The sequence below is a fragment of the Trifolium pratense genome, linkage group LG7, assembly GCF_020283565.1.
Source record: "Trifolium pratense cultivar HEN17-A07 linkage group LG7, ARS_RC_1.1, whole genome shotgun sequence".
In the NCBI taxonomy this organism is placed as follows: domain Eukaryota; kingdom Viridiplantae; phylum Streptophyta; class Magnoliopsida; order Fabales; family Fabaceae; genus Trifolium; species Trifolium pratense.
The window spans coordinates 25,261,774-25,285,732 of NC_060065.1; the positions used below are offsets into that span (position 1 = coordinate 25,261,774).

The window sequence follows — 23,959 nt, forward strand, 5'->3', positions numbered from 1 at the left end:
CTCAGCACCGTCTGGTAGGCCATTAGGCATAAAAAGTAACCTGTGCAAATCATTGTCCCTGAAAAAAGATAAATAAATCCAATTCAAATTTCAAACTTCAGTAGCTAAGATATTTCAGTTCAAATGTTAGATTTTTTAAATGATATACCTTGACTTGCTTTCGAATGATTGCTTCGCCTTCTTTCCTGTTCCAGAACCTCTCTGTTTCGGCTTTTTATCCTTCATGTCAGTCTGGAATAGCTCCCGCATTTCTTCTGTCCTTGAAGAGGAAGGCTTTCGCGAAGGATTAGATTTATTAGATTTCTTTTGAGGCTTCTTCACAATTTTGCCAAAGTGTAGTGCCCTTTGGGTGGCCTTTACTGCTTTTGTCCGCCGGTAATATTGGGGCTACCTTGCTCTTTTGCACTCTTAAACGAACTTTAAGACCAATTTCTTCATCTCTTTTGGCCTAAAAGGTAGTGAAAATGCAGATTAGTTCTTCATATTAGGAACAAATATATTTTGGAGTAGAAAGACCAAATAAGAAAGTTTAAGATAATATATAACAGATTTATCAATGGCATATATCATTGAACTCATATGATTAAGCTTACAAATAGAGGGAATTTATGTATAATCATTAATCAGGGAAACTTGCATATAATTTATGTATAACCACCCGTCGCAAATCAGAATAATTGAATGACAATCAAATGGATCAAATCCCAAAACCCAATTTATCCAACTTAAAATATTATTCGTCTCATCTTCATCCAACGGTTCTAACTTACTAATTTTGGTGAACGCGTGCTATTCTGAAAGACAACTAACGATCCATACCCCAATCATTAGCTACTGTAATGTTAAACATAAACTGCAAACATGAATTTGAAAAGCAATGATACACAAACTAGTAATTAGATTACATACATGAATTCGAGCTGACCCGAGTTGACAAGCTCTTTGACTTTAAATTTCTTAGCTTTACTTTGCTGTCTCCACCATCTCTAGAAAAATGGCGAATACAAATGAAAACAGCATCCAAATTAGCACCGAGACATAGCTTAGCTCTTCCCCAAATTAAATTGTAGCTGCAAAACATGAACATTGGTATTAATGAAATAGCCTGAATAAGACAAAAAAGAAGAAACCATGACATATAGCTGATGGTTTGTCACCTTCATTTGTTCCCACTTTGTGCTAGGTATAATAACCCTCTGTTTGCTGCTATTTATATCCGGAAAAGATCTATTTGTTCCCAATGGACTTGAGAAGCGAAATCTCACGAATCTAGTAATGCGAGTCCAGATCTAACATCAAACACCGATTCAAACCAGTTAGTGTATGAAGCGACGAAAAATTCATGCATAAGTGTATGATATTAATTAAACCAAGCAGAGCATGAAACTGAGTTAGAACAATTACCTTTTAAGCTTATATCCTATTTAAGCTTAGACCCCAAACACAAGCCATCACAGGTGGTTCGTGCCTTAAACATTAACATCATCAGTTACAAATTCTATCACAAAATTAGAAGTAAAGAATCAAGTGTTTCAAATCTATTTAAAAAATGGCTTATCTTTTGAGATGATTTAACTACTTATAAAACCAGTATCATTTCACCGATCACCATCAACTTGAATCCTTCCGCATTTCACTGGACTAACCTATTAGTCATAAAAAACAATCATACAAACAACCTTTATCACAAGTCTCTTGTGAGATTTGCTTGCATATCACGGTTCCAATCTAATCTAATTAAAGCATATACATGAAAACTGAAGCAAATTGCAATATAATTAGGCAAAGACATGAAAACAACAATAAATTGCAACCTGTGCAAATACAGAAGCAATCAACTAATGCAGCAACAACCTTCTTGCAAGCAGTGACAAGGAAGATTAACAACTTATATACCTACGATCCAAAGCTTCAGGTGCAAGAAGCCTGAATCGATCCACGAATTCATCAAACGTTTTTCTGGTGGGATAGCCAGCGCAACTTATCCTGATTGCCTCCATGACACCCTACAAGCAGGCATACTATGTAATAAGCACAAACTCACAAGCTACAATTTAAACCTCAATTATCACTTTAACTATATGATCCAGATCAGGACAAAAGTGCAAGCAGACTTCCTCCACAGCGCATTTGCTGCAAAACATTTTTGTGCTAAAAAATTGCTGGCTTGACAAGATTATCGGGTCTAACACAACACAACGAATGTAGTGTTGCTGCAGGACATAGGAACAAGGATATCAAAAGTGCATAAGGAGGATGAAAACCAAATCATATTCTGTCAAAAAGAGAAATAAAGGGGATTCATACAAAGAGAATTAAAGGTTCTAATTGACAATTGTCAAAGAAATTTGATATTATTATTAGATAAAATTTTATAATCACATAAATATTTTTAATTACTTTTATATTTTAAAAAAGAATGTATAATTTAAAAATTATGACTATATAATAAAAAAATAAAAAGCATTTCAAATTAAAAAGTTTTTTTATATACGATAAATTAATACATAAATTTTGATAACTATTTTTTATTCAAAATCAAATTATATAACAGAAGGCATCCTTTAAATATTAGTAAAGAAAAAATACCCAGGGCCTTTTTTTTTTCTTCAAAAGTACGAAAAAACTTGTTTCATTTTTCTCCAAAGATCACATTTACAAATAAAGGTCTCATTTTTTAAACTTCTGGATAACAAACACAAAATGTTGTGCCTTTAAAACATATTACCATGCCTTTAATCATAGTCATCGACCAATCCCTGTTTATCACCCATCCAAACACTTGATGTTAAGCATAATTTCTTAAAAGTTTAGTTTTATAGTAAATTGAAACTGCATGGGTCTTTTATCTCCTATCTTTTTCTATATTAACATGAAAAAGTGTCACAGATATCTACAAAATATAAATATTATCCTGAAAAGGGAACTGTATTTAGTGAGTAGAAATTTAAAATTTTAAAATTTTAAAACTCCTCAAAAGTTAATGTTTTTTTTTTCATAGAGCAAATATTTCAAATATCGAATTTTTTATGTTCACTCATTTCTCTTATAATTAAATAAATGGATAGGCATGCACGGCATGCATTAGTGCATGGTTAGACTTAGTTTTTTGGTAACAATTCTGCTACATAATCATTTAAAGTCACCATCCAGGAAAAGATTCGGGAAGCCACACTACCAAATAAAAGATTCTATCACGAGCTAAGCTAATCCCTTCTATAGTTCTATCTATTTGAGACACAACCAACTTTTACAACCCTCACCCTCCACATTTAGTGCAAATAAAAGAAATGAGCATCTTACACAAATGTTTGTTAAAAGAGACAGCCATTCAACATAATGGTTATGATAATAGAAGGAAAAACCTTTTCAATGAGATCCAAAATATCTTGATTGTCAACAAATTCAATGTAACTCCAATCAATCTCCTCTTTCTTGTATTCTTCTCGCTCCATTTTGAAAACATGCTGCAGAATAGATAACATTGCAAGAGCACATGTCAAACGAGTTGAAATAAGCATCCTTGATAGAATAGAATAAAATATCTTATAATAGCTTTATATTACATTAGAGTATCTTAGTTTATCTCCTATATATTATATACGATAAATTAATACATAAATTTTGATAACTATTTTTTATCCAAAATCAAATTATATAACAGAAGGCATCCTTTAAATATTAGTAAAGAAAAAATACCCAGGGCCTTTTTTTTTTCTTCAAAAGTACGAAAAAACTTGTTTCATTTTTCTCCAAAGATCACATTTACAAATAAAGGTCTCATTTTTTAAACTTCTGGATAACAAACACAAAATGTTGTGCCTTTAAAACATATTACCATGCCTTTAATCATAGTCATCGACCAATCCCTGTTTATCACCCATCCAAACACTTGATGTTAAGCATACTTTCTTAAAAGTTTAGTTTTATAGTAAATTGAAACTGCATGGGTCTTTTATCTCCTATCTTTTTCTATATTAACATGAAAAAGTGTCACAGATATCTATAAAATATAAATATTATCCTGAAAAGGGAACTGTATTTAGTGAGTAGAAATTTAAAATTTTAAAATTTTAAAACTCCTCAAAAGTTAATGTTTTTTTTTTCATAGAGCAAACATTTCAAATATCGAATTTTTTATGTTCACTCATTTCTCTTATAATTAAATAAATGGATAGGCATGCACGGCATGCATTAGTGCATGGTTAGACTTAGTTTTTTGGTAACAATTCTGCTACATAATCATTTAAAGTCACCATCCAGGAAAAGATTCGGGAAGCCACACTACCAAATAAAAGATTCTATCACGAGCTAAGCTAATCCCTTCTATAGTTCTATCTATTTGAGACACAACCAACTTTTACAACCCTCACCCTCCACATTTAGTGCAAATAAAAGAAATGACCATCTTACACAAATGTTTGTTAAAAGAGACAGCCATTCAACATAATGGTTATGATAATAGAAGGAAAAACCTTTTCAATGAGATCCAAAATATCTTGATTGTCAACAAATTCAATGTAACTCCAATCAATCTCCTCTTTCTTGTATTCTTCTCGCTCCATTTTGAAAACATGCTACAGAATAGATAACATTGCAAGAGCACATGTCAAACGAGTTGAAATAAGCATCCTTGATAGAATAGAATAAAATATCTTATAATAGCTTTATATTACATTAGAGTATCTTAGTTTATCTCCTATATATTATATACGATAAATTAATACATAAATTTTGATAACTATTTTTTATCCAAAATCAAATTATATAACAGAAGGCATCCTTTAAATATTAGTAAAGAAAAAATACCCAGGGCCTTTTTTTTTTCTTCAAAAGTACGAAAAAACTTGTTTCATTTTTCTCCAAAGATCACATTTACAAATAAAGGTCTCATTTTTTAAACTTCTGGATAACAAACACAAAATGTTGTGCCTTTAAAACATATTACCATGCCTTTAATCATAGTCATCGACCAATCCCTGTTTATCACCCATCCAAACACTTGATGTTAAGCATACTTTCTTAAAAGTTTAGTTTTATAGTAAATTGAAACTGCATGGGTCTTTTATCTCCTATCTTTTTCTATATTAACATGAAAAAGTGTCACAGATATCTATAAAATATAAATATTATCCTGAAAAGGGAACTGTATTTAGTGAGTAGAAATTTAAAATTTTAAAATTTTAAAACTCCTCAAAAGTTAATGTTTTTTTTTTCATAGAGCAAACATTTCAAATATCGAATTTTTTATGTTCACTCATTTCTCTTATAATTAAATAAATGGATAGGCATGCACGGCATGCATTAGTGCATGGTTAGACTTAGTTTTTTGGTAACAATTCTGCTACATAATCATTTAAAGTCACCATCCAGGAAAAGATTCGGGAAGCCACACTACCAAATAAAAGATTCTATCACGAGCTAAGCTAATCCCTTCTATAGTTCTATCTATTTGAGACACAACCAACTTTTACAACCCTCACCCTCCACATTTAGTGCAAATAAAAGAAATGAGCATCTTACACAAATGTTTGTTAAAAGAGACAGCCATTCAACATAATGGTTATGATAATAGAAGGAAAAACCTTTTCAATGAGATCCAAAATATCTTGATTGTCAACAAATTCAATGTAACTCCAATCAATCTCCTCTTTCTTGTATTCTTCTCGCTCCATTTTGAAAACATGCTGCAGAATAGATAACATTGCAAGAGCACATGTCAAACGAGTTGAAATAAGCATCCTTGATAGAATAGAATAAAATATCTTATAATAGCTTTATATTACATTAGAGTATCTTAGTTTATCTCCTATATATTATATACGATAAATTAATACATAAATTTTGATAACTATTTTTTATTCAAAATCAAATTATATAACAGTAGGCATCCTTTAAATATTAGTAAAGAAAAAATACCCAGGGCCTTTTTTTTTTCTTCAAAAGTACGAAAAAACTTGTTTCATTTTTCTCCAAAGATCACATTTACAAATAAAGGTCTCATTTTTTAAACTTCTGGATAACAAACACAAAATGTTGTGCCTTTAAAACATATTACCATGCCTTTAATCATAGTCATCGACCAATCCCTGTTTATCACCCATCCAAACACTTGATGTTAAGCATACTTTCTTAAAAGTTTAGTTTTATAGTAAATTGAAACTGCATGGGTCTTTTATCTCCTATCTTTTTCTATATTAACATGAAAAAGTGTCACAGATATCTACAAAATATAAATATTATCCTGAAAAGGGAACTGTATTTAGTGAGTAGAAATTTAAAATTTTAAAATTTTAAAACTCCTCAAAAGTTAATGTTTTTTTTTCATAGAGCAAATATTTCAAATATCGAATTTTTTATGTTCACTCATTTCTCTTATAATTAAATAAATGGATAGGCATGCACGGCATGCATTAGTGCATGGTTAGACTTAGTTTTTTGGTAACAATTCTGCTACATAATCATTTAAAGTCACCATCCAGGAAAAGATTCGGGAAGCCACACTACCAAATAAAAGATTCTATCACGAGCTAAGCTAATCCCTTCTATAGTTCTATCTATTTGAGACACAACCAACTTTTACAACCCTCACCCTCCACATTTAGTGCACATAAAAGAAATGAGCATCTTACACAAATGTTTGTTAAAAGAGACAGCCATTCAACATAATGGTTATGATAATAGAAGGAAAAACCTTTTCAATGAGATCCAAAATATCTTGATTGTCAACAAATTCAATGTAACTGATAGTTATGACAGATTTTATAAAAGGAAACGTGGGAAGAAGGATACAACTAATCATACCATTATAGGAATGTTTCCTTATTCGGTGAGGGAAGGGAAAATAGATCTGGATCTGATTGATTAAATAGGAGAAGGTTCCTGCCATTGTTTTTAGGCAATTATTTTAGTAGTCACTCTACTTGGGAGATTCTAGGTGTCTCGAACTACCTAGCCTATCTTTACATTTTCTGCATTTTATCATTCTATTTCTACTGTAATTTCAGCCATAGAATCACCTTGATTCTATGAGATATTCAATATAACACTTTATTTTGTTCTATATTTTACTACTTGATCAATGTTTAATCGTAATCGAGATCGAGTCCTATCAATTGGTATCCAGAGCTTTGGTTACAACCCAAAATCCAATCACCGAATGGAGAAACGTGTTGATGCGTTAGAACAAAGGATGAGCAAAGCTGAAGTTGCAGTTGAGCAGCTTCGTCAATTGGTTCTGGAACAACAATCACGACCGCCACCAGTCACGGTGGAGCAGATTCGCGAGCTCATTCTAGAACAACGGGATCGTTGTAAACGTCGTCGGGGGCGACCACGGGAAAGGGTGCACCACTATGACGAAGAAGAGGAATGGAGCGATAATAGCACGTGGTCGTGGGACTCACGATCTCAACCACCGCAAACTGATGGTGGTAACGATATATTCTACGACCGCAAAGAAGAAATTCACCTCAACAAATCTGAGTTTCAGCCGAAAACAGAAGTGAATGTATCTGAAACTGGTGTGAAGGTTGCGACAGAAAAGATGAGTGTGATGCAGAAAACAGAGCAAGTGGTTGCTTTGGAACCACCGACCAAGCCACCACCAAAACTGTCGGGACTGCTATCAGAACAACCATCGGACACGTTAGAGCCGCCATACTGCGACTCAGTTGCTACGGTTCCACCGCAAGCAAAATCACCGGATCCGAATCTGCTCATCGTGGTTGGAGTAATTCACAAAACGTGGAACCCAGGGATTTCGGTACATCCACGATCAGAGGAATCACTGTGGAAGGAGATAATGGACGAATCACCATGGAAACAACCATTGAGAAACCCGACTCAGCTGAAGGAGAGTTTACGAAGGAGGCATGTGGATTGTTCTCATATCACAATCATACCACCACCCAAGCCACCGGACGACGAATTGCCACCAACCGCCGTCGGGACGCCGTTAGTTGAGACCGCCGTCGTCGAAGACTTTCCTTGGTTGAAGGAATTTGCGAATCTGAGGAGAGGCCAAGGGGCAAAGTCGGAAATATGCAAGTTGGGCATATTCCTAAAATCAAGGGGCCAGATGTACAAATCTTTGCAGTCCATTTTGCACAGTAGTAGCATCTTGTTACACGTGTTCTCAGCAGGTCAGCACACATCCCATCTTCTCTCCCATGTGCCACTTAGTGGACACCCTTTATCATCTGTTATGTGTCATGGTTACAAATTGCAAGGAGACTTTGGTCAATTTTTTAACCTTGTGGGTCAGACCCAAGATAATTTTTGTTTGAATTTGAAGAAAGTAGTAATATGGGTTGGCATAAAGTTATTGGGCTTTAAAAACAATCGGGCCATAAGGAAGGATGATGGGAATTTGAAGCTTAGAAGGAAGGATTACTTTTCAACTCCACATCCTGGAAAAAAATTGTTTTCTTCTAGAGAACAATTATCTAAAATAAATGCAGAGGAAACTTCTTTATTATTCAAGTTCATGGCAAAGGTTAGTAACCTTGATCATTTTTCAAAACCTCAATTAGCAGCTACTAAGAAAAATTACAATTTTATGATAAATCCCACCAATGGTCCATGTGAACTATCAACTAATGCTTTGATGAGTCATGGTGCTCTCATAATTTTTGAGGAATTAGTGGAAAGGTCCCCGAACACTGAAACATTACTGAGAGGTGAGAAAGTACTTATGTTCATTAATAAGGAGAGTAGAGAAAAGATCATGAATAGGAGAAATTTTTTCCATGTAGCTCTTGCATCAAAAAATAGAAGAATGGAAATTATGAAGCTTGACTTAGACTGGCCTGTGGTTATTATGTTAAGTTTTGTAACTGGTTTGGCTTACTGTGAAGATAAAAACATTGAGATGGAGGCAAACCTAGCAACAGATGCACTTTTCAGCGTACCTTCATATATTCAAGACATTGCAGCAAGGGTTCTAACATCTCTTGGCTTTAACTTTGATAATTCTTATTTGATTCGTGAAGGGGAATGTAGTTTTCTTTCCACCAGTATGGAATCAACAGAGCAACTATATGTGACAACAACAAGCTTGAGAGATGAATTGGATGTTTCCTTCTCTTATTTACCTAAAATTATATCAAGTTACAATAACATGATTTTTTGTGAGGAGGATACAGTAAATGACTATGGGGTTGTCAAGTTCTGGGGAAATGCAGACAAAGCAATATTTGATGTTTTAAATGAGTTTTCTCTCCTTACTATATTCAATATATTTGATATATTGGAAGATGTTTTTGTGAGTGCTTTGATTGAGATGAATTGGAAGTGTGGGCATGATTCATGGATACACAAGGTCTTGGTTCCATTTATGACAGTTTCGTATAACCTTCACTTTATGAAGGAAATGATAGCAGTGTACAAAAGGAATGGAGACTATAAGTTTGGTTTTGAAATGGTTTCCAACTACACAATAGTTTTGATCAGACCATGGGACCCAGGGAAAGTCAATGCTTTTATGGCTAAAGTTACTTGTTTGAATGAAGTTTGTCGACTGGATGATGAGCCTGAAGAAGCCATGGTAATTAGAAGGAATGAACAAGGGGAGGTTGAGGTTTTAGTAAAAGGGAGGAGACTACATACCTTTCAGAATTCATGGGAACCGGTAGTTGAAGAGCACAAAGAGTTCTCAGGATTCCTCCTTGAGGACAAGGAGAATTTTGAAGGGGGAGGTATTGATAGTTATGACAGATTTTATAAAAGGAAACGTGGGAAGAAGGATACAACTAATCATACCATTATAGGAATGTTTCCTTATTCGGTGAGGGAAGGGAAAATAGATCTGGATCTGATTGATTAAATAGGAGAAGGTTCCTGCCATTGTTTTTAGGCAATTATTTTAGTAGTCACTCTACTTGGGAGATTCTAGGTGTCTCGAACTACCTAGCCTATCTTTACATTTTCTGCATTTTATCATTCTATTTCTACTGTAATTTCAGCCATAGAATCACCTTGATTCTATGAGATATTCAATATAACACTTTATTTTGTTCTATATTTTACTACTTGATCAATGTTTAATCGTAATCGAGATCGAGTCCTATCAGTAACTCCAATCAATCTCCTCTTTCTTGTATTCTTCTCGCTCCATTTTGAAAACATGCTGCAGAATAGATAACATTGCAAGAGCACATGTCAAACGAGTTGAAATAAGCATCCTTGATAGAATAGAATAAAATATCTTATAATAGCTTTATATTACATTAGAGTATCTTAGTTTATCTCCTATATATTTGGGGTTTAGCGTTCAGTTTTTGTATTAAGTAACTATCAAGTTATTATTAATAATAATATTTGAAGTACTTTTTTCTCTACTATTATTATTATATAAAACCCATAACTTCAACGATCCTTAGGTCTCTGTTTCGAATATACAAACTAGAGATGCCAACAATTATCAAGAATAAAATCTCACTCACAAACAAACCTGATTGAAATGTTGCTGGAGCTTTTCATTGGTCAAATTAATACAGAACTGCTCAAAACTGCAACGTAAACAGAACAGCTAGGTATCAAACACAAAATCTACAGCTCTACCATTATTTATTAGAGACATAGACTATCAATACTGATAGATGACAAGGAAATAAATTTCTTTAGAATTAAGTTTAATTGATATGTTGGGATGTTTTAAGGGGATAAAAATGGAGTAATTCAAGTTGGAGAGGTTTGCAATACAGTGGAGTGAAAATCTAAAAGACCTAAAATGAGTTTATATAAAGTTTCACCCCTCACCTTACAAACTGCTTTCATAAGCATGAGTTAGGCTCAATATAAAACCTAATACACATTAACTACAGAACAAAATGTGCAGCAATAATGCACCTGGTTAGTCTTTTAACTCTCAAAACCATAAATATCCAGCACGCCGGTTAAGGACTTTGAGTCAGGATCATGACCAATTGAATTATTAATTTTATCAAGTAGCCTGCAAAAGATGACAAAACTTACAGGCACAGAACTTGGAACAAATTGACCAATTTATCAGTAAATAAATCAAAGGTTCAAGCTGTATTTTGGTGCTATCTGCTCAAAGACTTACCAGTCAAACAACCTAGAGTACACAACCTTAGCTAAAGCATCTCGGCTCAGTGTAGCAGCTTCGGGATCCAGGCATTTTATAATAGTTTCATCACGAGTAACAATTATACGCTTGCAAAGAGAATCGTATTCCAGATCACACTTTAAGAACAGCATTATGAACTTATTCCAACAAAATCATTGCTCTCCTTGTATCACAATATTCTTTAAATTCATCATATCCTTCCAACTCATAGCAATTTGTTTGATTTAGATAATGAAAGGTTCTAGGGTTTCCTAATTTGTACTTCTGAACAACCTGCCAAAGATAAATAATATAAAAATATCAGGAAAAATAAAAAAACTTGAATCCAAAGAAGTTACAAACAAACTTAATATTAACAGTTACAGCAGCAAGCTTTATTATAATTAAGCTAAAGGGCCACATCTTACAACAAACAATAAGTGTTTTAAATAATACATAAAAATGATGAGGAAAAGAAACCAACTCTTGTTTTCTACCAAACCACTACATAGGTCCATTGCTAGACATATCACTCTGATTGTCGGTTACTTATATTTATGATTCGATACAGGAATCAATTAATGTATGCATAAACAAATGCTCTGCATTTACATATTGATTTGTTCCAATCTTTCTGCCACCTTAATTTTGATTCAGCACAAAAGAAACTTAATTACCTCTGGAGGTGCAGCACAAAGCATATAGAAACAGTGATAATTCCTCTCTGGATCCGACAACTGGCAAACACGTGATCTTTCCAGCAGGTAAGTCCTGATAGCAGCTCCAGAAATTCATCCCTTCTGGTCAAACTGAATCTCCACAAACTTACCAAAACAATTGCATAAGTCACAAGTGAGAGTTAAAAAATAGTACAAATAAGACAGAAGTATAAAATTTGCACTGCACCAATATAAGGGAAAACCCCTACCTTGAATTATTGTTTCTAACAGTCTATGCATTTCCAAAGGCTTCTAGAACAGGATTGGACTGAAATTAATCAGAAAAGGGGGGCAAATGAGATCAATTAAGTGGATATGAGATATGACATAAGTAATTTATGTTATTTATGATTTTCTTTTATTTTAATTCTTATGGTAAGTAATTTATGATTTTACTTTTTGGTACTTAAGATAATTTTACTTTTGCTTTCTACTTCATAGAATAAGAGGGGCTATAATAGCCCAATTCTTAAATACTTACCCTTATTTTTTTGCAGCAGCTTAAATACATACCTTTTAGCTAGTCAATTTTACTATTATAATGCATTTTTCTGTTTTGTCACAGCACATACTAGTTGGTGCATTTGAAAGGTCAAGGTGAAACATTGAAATATACGGTGCATATTTTTCTTATAATTGTCAATTTGGTTTTTATTTTTCTAGGTGTGGCCATTGTAAGAAGCTTACAATATTGTTCCTCAAAACCTGCAAGTTTTGTTTCATTCCCATGTTTTTACTGCATTCTTTTGTTTGATGTGGCTGCAACAGATTAAGGGTAGAAACTGTAAGTTTGATGTGGCTGCATTCTTTTGCTTACATTGTATCTTAGAAATTTAGCATGAGTAGCTTAGATGTTAATTTAGAATGAAATTAGCTTTATATATGTCCATTCTTTGAGAGTTGTTGTCTTGGCCGGTAAGAGTGGAATTTTTCTTGATGTTTTTGTACCTTTCCCTCTGTTATGTTTAGATCTTTGTTGCTCTTGTATAATTCATGTCATATTGTTTAGGTGTTGGCCTAGGTGGTATTGGGGGGGCTGTTTTGTATTGATGTATTAGAGAGAAATATCAATATACTGCTATTTGTATTGAAATTGTTCAATTCTATCATTAAAAAAGAGTAATTAACCATGTAGTATATTCTTAATTTTTCAGGGACTTCTCAGTAACATGACAATGGTGTTGACTTAGTGAGAAATCTTAAGGCATTCAAGTCGAGTCTTGCTTGTTGCGTAAATTCAAGCGAGAAATCCTATGGCGTTCAAGTCGGTTTTGTTTATGAAATGAATGTATTACAAGAGTTTTTTGTTTTATTAGAGCTAATGAAATATTATATATTTTGATAGTTTATATATTGGTACTATTTTAAAATTTCTAGAGCTTATTGTCAAAAGTAATTTCAAACAAAAATAAAAAAACAACTAAAAAAAAAGGACAGGACATATACAATAGCTTTGCACAAGCGCTATTATTGGCTAACATTTTTATTAGCGTTTTTCTAAAAGCGCTATTATATGATTTATTACCAAATTAAAAAAAAATTAAAAGGAAAACAAACGTAATTATATAATTTCGTGAAACTTCACCAAATGTATAGCAGTAGAAAAAAAATTTAAAAAACTAATATATTTCACGTCTTGATTTACACTTACATCAGATCTACAGAAAGTCAATCTGCGGGGTTGAGAAGCAGACCATGAAGCCACCAGACAACCTCTCAATTGCAGGAGAAATGAAATAATGCAAAAATAATAAGACTATTTGCGATATAAAAGATAGTTACACATTATTTATTCTAGTTAACTATAACTTCATCCATAATGCAGAACATAAGTGCACACATTATTTATTCTAGTTAACTATAACTTCATCCATAATACAGCTGCATATTGTGCATGAACAGAGAAAAACACAGCTTCCACCGTTAACTAATCTGTTAAACACTCGTCTAATTTTACACTATAGACTAACTTCCTCAGAGGTCTCTTAAAATGGATAAAAACATCCCTCGTCAACTTAATGATGTTTATTTATATAAGTACATACCACACACACACACACACACACACACACATATGTGTGTGTGTGTGTGTGTGTGTGTGTGAGATATTTAATGATTTCCTGGAAAAAACAGATAAAACAATCATAACTACATTCACAAACCCCTGCCAACTAGGTAGTCTAACTCAGTGAACAATTCAAATCGAAAACTAGGTAATTCACGACAGCACCAATGCTAGAATTCCATGAATAATATGTTATGAACAACATGAGAAGCTGATGAAATGACATAAGAATACCTATATCAATAATGACCAATGATACAAAATAGAATAAAAAGTCAATCAAGTAGTTGTGACTTGTGAGGCTAAGAAAGGATAAATACAATTTAGAGAAGATATAGAAAATTACATTTCAAGCACCCATCCAAATGCTTTATCCGCATCAGGGTCCTTCATCATTGAGATGATAGCATTCATCCAAGTAAAAGCAATCTTCATAAGGGATTCCTAACATTTTTATAAATAACACACTAACAAAATAAATATCTATGCTTCATGCAAAATTCATACAAATAAACTGAACTCTTGATACGCTACTTCCAACAAACTAGTCCTTAATAGGTTTATGAACTAAATAATTAACATCAGCTTCTAAACAAACAAATAGCTTAGAGAAAATAAAAAGTAAAGGAAGCATACCTAACCTAGATATAACCAAAGTCTGTAATATGGATTTACTGATATTCTCTTTACGAGGCCATTAATTCTCGTTGCCAAAATCTCTTAATCCTCAACACAAACGACAGAAGACTCCTCGAAGAAATCAACAAAACCACAAATGGAAACTCTAGAAGAAAAACCTAATCAAAATCACTAAATCAAATAAGATGATGAAAAAAATAATCAGAATGTTAGGATTGGAGTAGAGAAGTGTTAGAGCTTTTTGGAAATTTAAGGGTTTCAAGGAGTAGAAAAGGGTTCATGAGTCTCGAAGGCATTCTTGGAGAAGACGCGGTTCTTGGTTCGTGAGAAGAGAAAGAAGTGGACAATTGGAAGGGGTCGCGATCAATGACGTTCGTGAGAGAAGCAGGTTCTGAAAATTTTGAAGCGGGTTGTGAGCAGATCACGATCGATGGTAAGGTCGCGTTGGATTTGAAGCAGCATCAATCCATACTCGATTAGAGAACTGAATGTGGAGTAGAGGAATTTTGATATTTGAGTATTTGGAGTTGGGATGAGATTTTGAGAATTGAAACACACGATGAATTTGAAAGTTGGAATGAAATTTTGAGAAATTTTGCTTAAAATAAAAGAAAACGGAATTTTTATTTGATATTCAGAAAAGAAAAAAAAAAATAAGAATGAAAATTTGGCTGAAAAACAAATTAGCTGGCGCTCACCAAAATAGGAGAACGGTTATATGATAAAAAAAATAGAAATTATACTGGAACGGTTTTTCGGTGTTGCCGAAAAGAAGTAATAAAAAACCATTCTCTTTCACTATACAAGAACGGTTTAGAGCCGTTGCAGAAGATTTACAAATTTTTCATATGCTACCGCAACAAAATATGAAAACTGTTGCTTACAACACTATGAAAACAGTTTTTTTTTACTTTCCAAAATGTAGGCGTTGCGATAGATCTAAAATGTTGTAGTGACCTGACCTTGAGTAGATTGAAGGCGAAAAACTGATATTGTTTGATGGTAAGCAAAAGTGGAAATGCGCTATAAGAAAGCTGCAAGTAATTAAGTTGTGCTTATTAGCAATGGATGATAGCTTCATTACAAATGTAGTGAATATGCATTTGCTCACTTGCTGCATAACCAATGAAACAAGAACTACTAGATAAAAATTTCAGTAACTTATGGAAACAAGAACAAGTGATAAATTGAAAATAAACTTCAACGATAAAGCTTGAAACTCTTGCAGACTGAACCCAAAAATGAAATTAACAAAAAACTATAGCAGAACAAAACCAAACCATAGCAGCTCGTAAAATATCATTTAATTGCTAAAGGAAAACCAAATGAATATTTAGACAACTTGCTTAGTAAAATAACACTTTGTTGCTAATAGACTATTTCTATAATCATTCAATGGCATACACTTAGGTAAATGAAGATATCAGTGCTAATAGACTATTTCTTGATAAAGGTAAATGAAGATAAAGAATTATTACTTTAAGGGACTAGAAATTCATATACTATATTAAACGTGTATGGGACTAACAATGGTACATGTGTTTATATATGTACAGTCATACATACCTTTCTTGTAAGCAACATCAGCAAGCAACTATCATGCCTCTTCCCATGAAGCAACAATGTATCATACAACTTCGTACACTTCAACAGATCAACGCTTTTGGATCTCCTCATAATTTGCAGTGATACTCATTACAAATAGATGCATATGCTTCAATATTGAGTCCATATATTACCATATTGGATTTTCTAATCTTTCTCCATCTTCATATAGTAGTTAAAATAAATTTGTTGCTGTAATAATTCAATATAATTCAGGAGAGGTTAGTAAAAAGCTTAATAAAACAAGAAATAAAGCTTGGAGATGAAAAGAGAAAAAGTGTGTGGAGTATGAGAGATATAAAATATAATAAATATGATCTAATAACTTGATTAAGTAAGCAGCCTCATTGTTTGACAATTGTTGCAAGGCTAACCAAAACACAACAGATCATATAACTTATAAGCAGAGATAAACTAACAAAGAATAATTAAAAATATGGAAATGAATCACACACACACACACACACACACACATACCCTGATGTGGGAGGCAGACAAGAAATGAATGAATGTGTAAAAACAGAAGTAGTATATTATTGGCCTCTAGATTGTTTTTTTGCACATCTTATTGACTTTAATGAGAAGGAAAGATAAGATCTACCTTCTTGAGTAGAGACAACTAAATTATAAAAACTTACAAGGTAAAAAAGCTTTCGCCTCTAAGTTGGTCGAACCTCAACTACACAACTTGTGGCATGGATAGACTTTAGCCACAACTATTTCCCATGTTTTCAAACCTACATTAAATAATAGAAATTATTATAAGACCCGAATGCATAAAACGAAGCTACAGAATTGTGTAAAATTGTGTACCACGGAGTACACCTGAGACTCAATTTCAATTACAAGGACCATATAATAAAACATAAATAAGCCAGAAATAGTAAATGAGATGCTAATTCAAATTGATGGGGTTCCATTAACAAATGCTACAGGAATACATAAAACAAAAACACACAAAAACATAAACTTACAAGGATCTCCCTGATCAGAACGTGTTCTAGAGCTGTTGTGACTCGATGTGAGTGATGGCTGCGATTGTGAGAGGCTTGAACAGCATTGCAAGAGAGGGTGAGGGCGGTGCGAGGAACAGAACATCGAAGCGATCAAGGTCAGAGCACCAAAACAAAACCTAAGGGCGAGAAAGAACGAGGCAACGACGAACAAAACCTGAGAGTTATGGCCACCGCAAAGAGAGAGGAGCAAAGATTAGGGGTTTGTTCTTTGTGGGAATAGGAACCAGAAATTGAAAGGTTAGGGTTTTGTATTACGTTGTCCAATTTTGTGGATTAGGGATTAAGTGGTAATTGAAAATTGAAATTGAAAGGTTAGGGTTTTGTATTACCTTGTCCAATTTGAAGGAGAGGCAGTCGAACAAGAAGAAGATGAAAGAGTTGAACGATCGTGCAAGTGTTAGCAGCAACATCAAACGAGAAGAAGACGACATAGGGAGATGAATGTGTTGAACGTTTTTGCAGCGAGAATATGAGACTGTGAAGAAGACGAGAGAAGGAGATTGTATTTTTTTTTTTTCTTTCATAGCTGTAAAAATCGGCTAGGCTATCGGTCATCTATATATATATAAAAGATGATAAACATTGCAACCCTAATTACAAACCCTAATTAACTAGCCAATTAGTGATTCACACCTTTGTCTTATAACCAATTGTGTCTTGCCATTGTGTCCATATGTGCGCCCAATGATTCATTTCCACGTGTGTTTTTTCATCACATGTACCATCTATTGTTTATATGATCATGGAGGCTAATGTATCATCACATGACCATGTACATCATTCTCTAATTGTGTTATGGTGTGGATTCATTTGTCATCATAAGATTGTATTCTCATATAATCAATGTGTGTATCATTCATCCATGTTGTTTGATGATCCATCCATCACCATCCAAACGATTCACATTCACTCATTTGGCATTATTGGAACTTGCTACTACTTACTTCATTGTATTTCCAAAGTCAACTTCCACATTGTGTCATCATTGTTTTCCTAAGATGCTTATTGGCTAACCAATCTTGTAGTTTGCTTCACAAACTTAACCATCCCATTATGTAATCATTGTTTTCTTCATTTTCTCATTGGGTGTGGCTTCTTATTTTCTACATCCACGGTTTAGAGATCAATCAACATTACCATCATCATCCTCTCCTCATTCATTGTTTGCTTTCATTCTTTTGCTTGCCTTCTCAAATCATATCTCTTGCCAAACATGTCTCAAACTAATTGTTCATTCATTAATTGTGCAGCATTTGTTGATGTTGAGGCTGCGCAGGGGATTGATGAGGTTCATGGTTCTTGTGTGGGTGGAATTGTTAACAGTATCAACACATATCGGATGGAATATGATCCGTACAGTGTAAGATTGTGATTTCTTTGTGTTTCTTAAATCAGTCTATTTATACTGGTTTTGTTATACCTTACTGCATACACATTTGTATTTATCCATTGTTTTCTTGAACAAGAAGTGGTTTTTTTATACACTGCATGTTGATATCTTGATTGTTTTTGTGTTGCTGTTGAATTGTATGTTGATTTTGTTATATGTGTGTTTATTTCAAGTTATGCATTTACAAGCTGTATTTTGAGTTTTTAATGGATCTGTAGTTTTGGATTGTTGAACATGTTTATTGATTAGTTGCATGTTCTTTGGATGTAGCAAAAAATTATACTAATTGATGTTTATGTTACTGCGTCCAAGCATGTTGGTAGTTACTTGTGTGATAAGATATGGTGTATTATGTTTTTGATGTGAGTATTATGTAGTTTACTTTAGTGTTTTGCCATGTCGGTTTTTCTTGTGTTATGATAAAATTATGTGTTTATAATATCATGTGCATGTATATTTGAAATTCCAGATTTGCAGGATGTGCTTTAGATGTTTGATAGATGTGTTGTTTTGGATGTTTTTGATGCAGAGATCTGGTAGACTACCTCAGTGCTTTGTTCGGGAGTTCGGTGACTTAGTCGATGAACATGTGATTCTCCAAGATCCAAATCACAATGAAATTGAGGTCCGGGTTTTGAAGAAATGTAGTGAGATGACCTTTGAACAAGGATGGACGACTGTTAGGGATTTTTACCATCTATGGTTTGGAGGTTGGCTTAGCTTCAAATATGTTAGTCCCAAGCTTCTGGCCATAAGTCTCATGACAAGATGGGGTAATGAAGTTGTGTATCCTTTCCATGATCCTCCATTCAAGCAATTATTGGCTAATGGAGGTGTTGGCCCTAAAATTTGTTCAGCAACTCTCCCAAAAATTTCCTCCAATCCTTTCGTGTTTCCGATGTCATTCCGTCGTTCTTACTTTAAAAGATTGACAACATATGATGTTGAATCTGGAATTCTGGTTTGTAGATTGTTGTTTTTTTATCTGTCTTATTGATGTTTATACAATTATAATGCTAACTTGTATATCAATTGATACAATTACAGGTTTTGCCATGGTACGGTTTTGGTGAGTTCGCATTTGCATTTACTTTCAGCAAGCTGGTATTGGTTGATCATACTGGATGTCGATATCCATGTAGCATACAGTTCAGCGTTGATGATAACGGTGAACTAGCTTGCAAGGTGTTTGGTTTCTGGATGGAGTTCTGTAAAAAACATCAACTGTCGCAAGGTGACAGAATACGTTTTGCTGTTAATGAGCCTACTCGGGATCATGTTCTCTATGCTTGTGTTTATCCTCAGATAGGAGTAGAAACAACTCTCAGTTACCCTTTGAACGATGGTTCTTATTTACCCCTCTATGTCTCCCAGCAACATTTTGTAGTGCCATTATGAGCTTTGAAGTTTCAAGTTGATAACTATTCAGTTTTTGGTTTAGTTTTATCAGACAATGTGGCTTGCCTTCTAATTGTATTCTAGCCATGATCATTATTGACTCTAATTTGATCCTTTTTCATAGAACATGCTATTGTAATATTTGTTCATCATTGCATATATCATTATCTTTTATGATTACATTGCAAGGTTTTTGAAACTTGATTGTCTATTCATCATAAGAGTACATCTTATAATATTATGTATTAATGGTCCAGCAACACTATTGGATTTGATACCTTTTGATTCAACCCATATATAAAATCCTGTATATAAAGGTAAACTTATCAATGTATCTTGAAACAATGCCAAAATCTTACAATGTTATGAACACTCCAGTTACGTTTTCTTTGGCTTGTAATGGACTAACCAATGGCATAACTTCTCATACAAACAAGCAAACAGGGTTGTATCTAATACTTTGAATTAAAATCAATGTTTTTTCATGAACACTCTTGGAACACAACAATTATAGATTTTATTGCCTAGTGGATCATATGTGAGTTATTTGGATGATTGTCGAGATATACTTTCTTTCTTACTTATCGAGTATCCGTCTTATCTTAGTCGAATTATACACGATTGATTTTCAGTATATATAATTTTCTATGTTCAGTGTGACATGATCGCCGTTTATTCCCGTATTTATGTAACTTTATAAGTCGATCCTTTCCCTTATCCGACGTTTCCCTTATATCAATCTATCTTTCATCCCCGTGTTTATATAACGTGATAAGTTGATCGTTTCACTTATCGAGTATCCGTCTTATCTTAATCGAATTATACACGATTGATTTTAAATATATGTAATTTTTTATGTTTAGTGTGACACCTCTCTTACTCATATTTTACTATTTGTTCACTCTTTCGCGATATGCACGTTTTGTTTTCGATATATGTAAAATCATATGTGAGATATTTGGATGATTGTCGAGATATATGTTCTTTCTTACTTATCGAGTATCCGTTTTATCTTAGTCGAATTATACACGATTGATTTTCAATATATATAATTTTTTATGTTCAGTGTGATATGATCGCCGTTTATTCCCGTATTTGTGTAATTTTATAAGTCGATCTTTTCTCTTATCCGATGTTTCCCTTATATCAATCTCTCTTACTCATAGTTTACTATTTGTCCATTCTTTCGCGATATGCACGCTTTGTTTTTGATATATGTAATTTGTTATCGAGTGTATCGTTTCACTTATCGAGTATCCGTCTTATTTTAATCGAATTATATACAATTGGTTTTCAATATAAATAATTTTTTATGTTCATTGTGCCATGATCATAGTTTACTATTTTATGCCAATCTATCTAACTTCCATCGATCAAGTCATTCTACTATTCATCTTCTCTTCATGTGCCAACGTGCACTGTACTTGAGTATATCTTGCCCAATGGAATTACTTGCTATGACTTTAACCATAGAACCTATATAGACAATAGTGTAATAATGCCTTGTGTTTTGCTTGACCAATCCAGCGCCCTGCACATTGCTTCCATAGAACATCCACTATTCTTCTATAATAATTGCAATTGCTTTGGAACCATCAAGAACTTTTTGCTTCCTTGCATATCCATGCTTATGACGTATGAATAGGTATTCTTATGGAAGATTGTGATGTTTACTTTATAACTTTTCAACCAATGAGACTATTGTTCAATCTCACTTGCTTAATTGTGATCTTTCCATTCATCTTCCTATTTATCTAACGCCCAATATTCACTACATATGTCACCTAATGGTTTGAAGTATAAGTCCTTTGTCAAGCTCTTATATGTTATCAGTTAGCAACTAATCTGATATCATATGGCTAGCAATCTTATGGTCTACTCTTATATTTGACAGTTAAATTACATTAATCTATAGTTTCATAAACTACTTAAAACTAACTTTGCATATATCCATATGTGAGAATACACATTCTAGAATATGGAAGGAATGATCTAATAAAATGCTGATTTTTTCCTACCATTGCTTTTGCGATGTGTATGTTTGGTTTACGATATATGCGATTTTGTTAACTTCGCGGTGGCATGTTCGCCACTTATTCCTCTATTTGTGTAACCATATAAAATGGTTGTTTCACTTATCAAGTGGTTGTCCAAACTTTGACAATATACATGATCATATTTCAATATATCTAGGTTTTTATGTTTGCGATGACATGTTCCCCGTTTATTCCGGTATTTATATAACGTTATACATCGGTCCTTTCGTTTAACCGGTGTTCCTCTTGCCTCAATCGCAATATAACTGATCTTATATCATTTAGACAAGTTACATTAGCTTATTACTTGGTCAACTACTTAAATAATAAATCATATCTAGATTAAGATGAGATCATTGTGACCAATTGACTTATATCATGCTTATAGTTTGCTTCCATATTTGATCAAAGCCAATGGATAGTCATTTCATGTGTGATGTCACATAGGAACTCTACATACACGGTTTAGCTTCATGTAATCATTCCACCTCATGTACTAGCATTAATTATGTTGTTTGATCTATCTCGATGGCTTAGCCAACTTAACATACACGATAACCTCTTATCACATACACATTATATATAGATGTCTCATGTACTTATGTCTTAATATCATAACTAGATAAGATACATTCACACTAATTGAAATATGGCAAACAATGAATTTGAAGCCACAATTGCTTTGCAAACTTTGAGAGGTACATATTTTCTATTCTTTTGTTTTGACATGCATACCCACATATATACATTTGATTAATTCTTTTCTTTGTGTAGCTCCAATGGACCCTTTTCCTGTGACAGCTGAAGAGAGGTTTTTGCATGAGATGAGGTTGAGGTATCGAACATACTATGTCGAATGCAATGTTAACTATGTGAGCATTATACTCTTCTTATTTAAAATGTGTGTCGGTTTCTTTTGCACATTACTCATATTAACTAACTCTCATTTGTGTGTTAGGGTGCCGTTAGGTTGCCAAGAATGTTCACAGAAGACTTTGGAGAAGAGTTGTGTCGTGTGGCTATTTTGGTTGATTCAAATAATAACCAGCTGGAGGTTTTAGTTGATAAGATTGACGAGGACGTGTATTTCACTCGTGGTTGGGCTTCGGTTCGAAATTTTTACAATATACGCTCTGGTGCTTGGGTTGTCTTAATGTATTCCGGATTTGGACACTTTGGAATTAACATACATGATAGGCTTCAGTGTCCAGTCCCAGTCCCCACATTCATGCCACCGATGAATTTGATAATCGATAAGATAGATGTGTCTCCTCATTTTGTTGATGATTTGTCAGAGGATCTTCATGATCTCTCTTATGCTCATGATGACTGTTTTTTCGATCTCTCATATGAAAAGTCGCTAACTTATTTTGACGTTACGGACGGTTATTTGGTATATTATTTAACATTAACGTTGTTATTTCGATGGGTGTGAGAAGCTTTTTTTTGGACTGACTTTATGTTTACTCCAAATATTACAGATGTTACCTCACCATGGGTTTGGCGAATATGCTTTTCATCGAGGTCTTACATCTGTCAAATTGGTTGATGACTATGGAAATGCTTGGATTTGTAGTTTGATATGCGGAACATTTCCCATTAAGCATTTCAAGGTTGGCGGAGAGTGGAGTCGATTGGTAGCTGCAAGGAGGCTGACTGCTGGTTCAGTAATCACAATTGGTGCTCAGCCAGATGCTGACAATGAAACCCTCTATCTTATTTTGGATCCTTAGACTATTCATAGGCATGTTAGTCTTCAATATATTTTGCTAGAATTAAGTTCTACTAAGTATTTTGGATCCTTAAATTTAGTTGTTTGTTTTGAAGTATCCTCCAATGTAATTGTCATGTATGGTTGTATTTTGAATATGGAACTTGATCTCCATTTTAGTACTCCTACTTTTGTATGGTATATTATGATTCAGTGTAATAGTAGTTCTTGGTCGATTACTTGCAGTACAAGAAAACTTTATCCAACTTGCCACTCTAATTTAAAATCTATTTTGTTGAGCATTTTGAT

At 33.5% G+C, this 23,959-nt stretch overlaps 3 protein-coding genes and 1 long non-coding RNA gene across 9 annotated transcripts; 3 read left to right on the forward strand and 1 right to left on the reverse strand.

Moving 5' to 3' along the window:
• Positions 1–229: 229 nt before the first annotated feature.
• On the reverse strand, positions 230–17,707 carry LOC123897313 (myosin-2-like). 6 transcript variants are annotated; one of them, XM_045947905.1, is made up of 13 exons: positions 12,000–12,166; positions 11,749–11,895; positions 11,069–11,365; positions 10,852–10,954; positions 10,454–10,511; positions 10,077–10,129; positions 6,695–6,743; positions 5,586–5,687; positions 4,476–4,577; positions 3,366–3,467; positions 1,158–2,006; positions 910–1,070; positions 230–448 (listed from the first exon to the last, which is right to left on the reverse strand). In XM_045947905.1, the coding sequence occupies exons 4-11, from the start codon at positions 10,878–10,880 to the stop codon at positions 1,881–1,883; spliced, it is 621 nt and encodes a 206-aa protein (XP_045803861.1). In that variant the 5' UTR covers positions 10,881–10,954; positions 11,069–11,365; positions 11,749–11,895; positions 12,000–12,166; the 3' UTR covers positions 230–448; positions 910–1,070; positions 1,158–1,880. The 6 variants fall into 6 exon arrangements, 1 of the variants encoding a protein (XP_045803861.1); XR_006804947.1 differs by lacking the exons at positions 230–448; positions 910–1,070; positions 1,158–2,006; ... (5 more) ...; positions 10,454–10,511; positions 10,852–10,954 and adding exons at positions 13,442–14,089; positions 14,202–14,652; positions 15,457–15,528; ... (2 more) ...; positions 17,074–17,269; positions 17,445–17,627 and having other exon boundaries at positions 10,978–11,365; positions 12,000–12,058; XR_006804943.1 differs by lacking the exons at positions 230–448; positions 910–1,070; positions 1,158–2,006; ... (5 more) ...; positions 10,454–10,511; positions 10,852–10,954 and adding exons at positions 13,442–14,299; positions 14,492–14,652; positions 15,457–15,528; ... (2 more) ...; positions 17,074–17,269; positions 17,445–17,707 and having other exon boundaries at positions 10,979–11,365; positions 12,000–12,058.
• On the forward strand, positions 12,459–13,139 carry LOC123897314. The gene is made up of 2 exons (XR_006804948.1): positions 12,459–12,574; positions 12,945–13,139. It is a non-coding gene; the product is annotated as an uncharacterized LOC123897314 (long non-coding RNA).
• Positions 17,708–18,328: 621 nt separating the features above from the next.
• Positions 18,329–19,903, forward strand: LOC123896121. The gene is made up of 3 exons (XM_045946553.1): positions 18,329–18,475; positions 19,035–19,466; positions 19,553–19,903. Exons 1-3 carry the CDS (start codon positions 18,329–18,331, stop codon positions 19,901–19,903), a joined length of 930 nt encoding a protein of 309 aa, XP_045802509.1.
• A 2,685-nt stretch (positions 19,904–22,588) lies between these two features.
• On the forward strand, positions 22,589–23,672 carry LOC123896122. The gene is made up of 4 exons (XM_045946554.1): positions 22,589–22,637; positions 22,714–22,811; positions 22,898–23,332; positions 23,421–23,672. The coding sequence occupies exons 1-4, from the start codon at positions 22,589–22,591 to the stop codon at positions 23,670–23,672; spliced, it is 834 nt and encodes a 277-aa protein (XP_045802510.1).
• Positions 23,673–23,959: the final 287 nt, after the last annotated feature.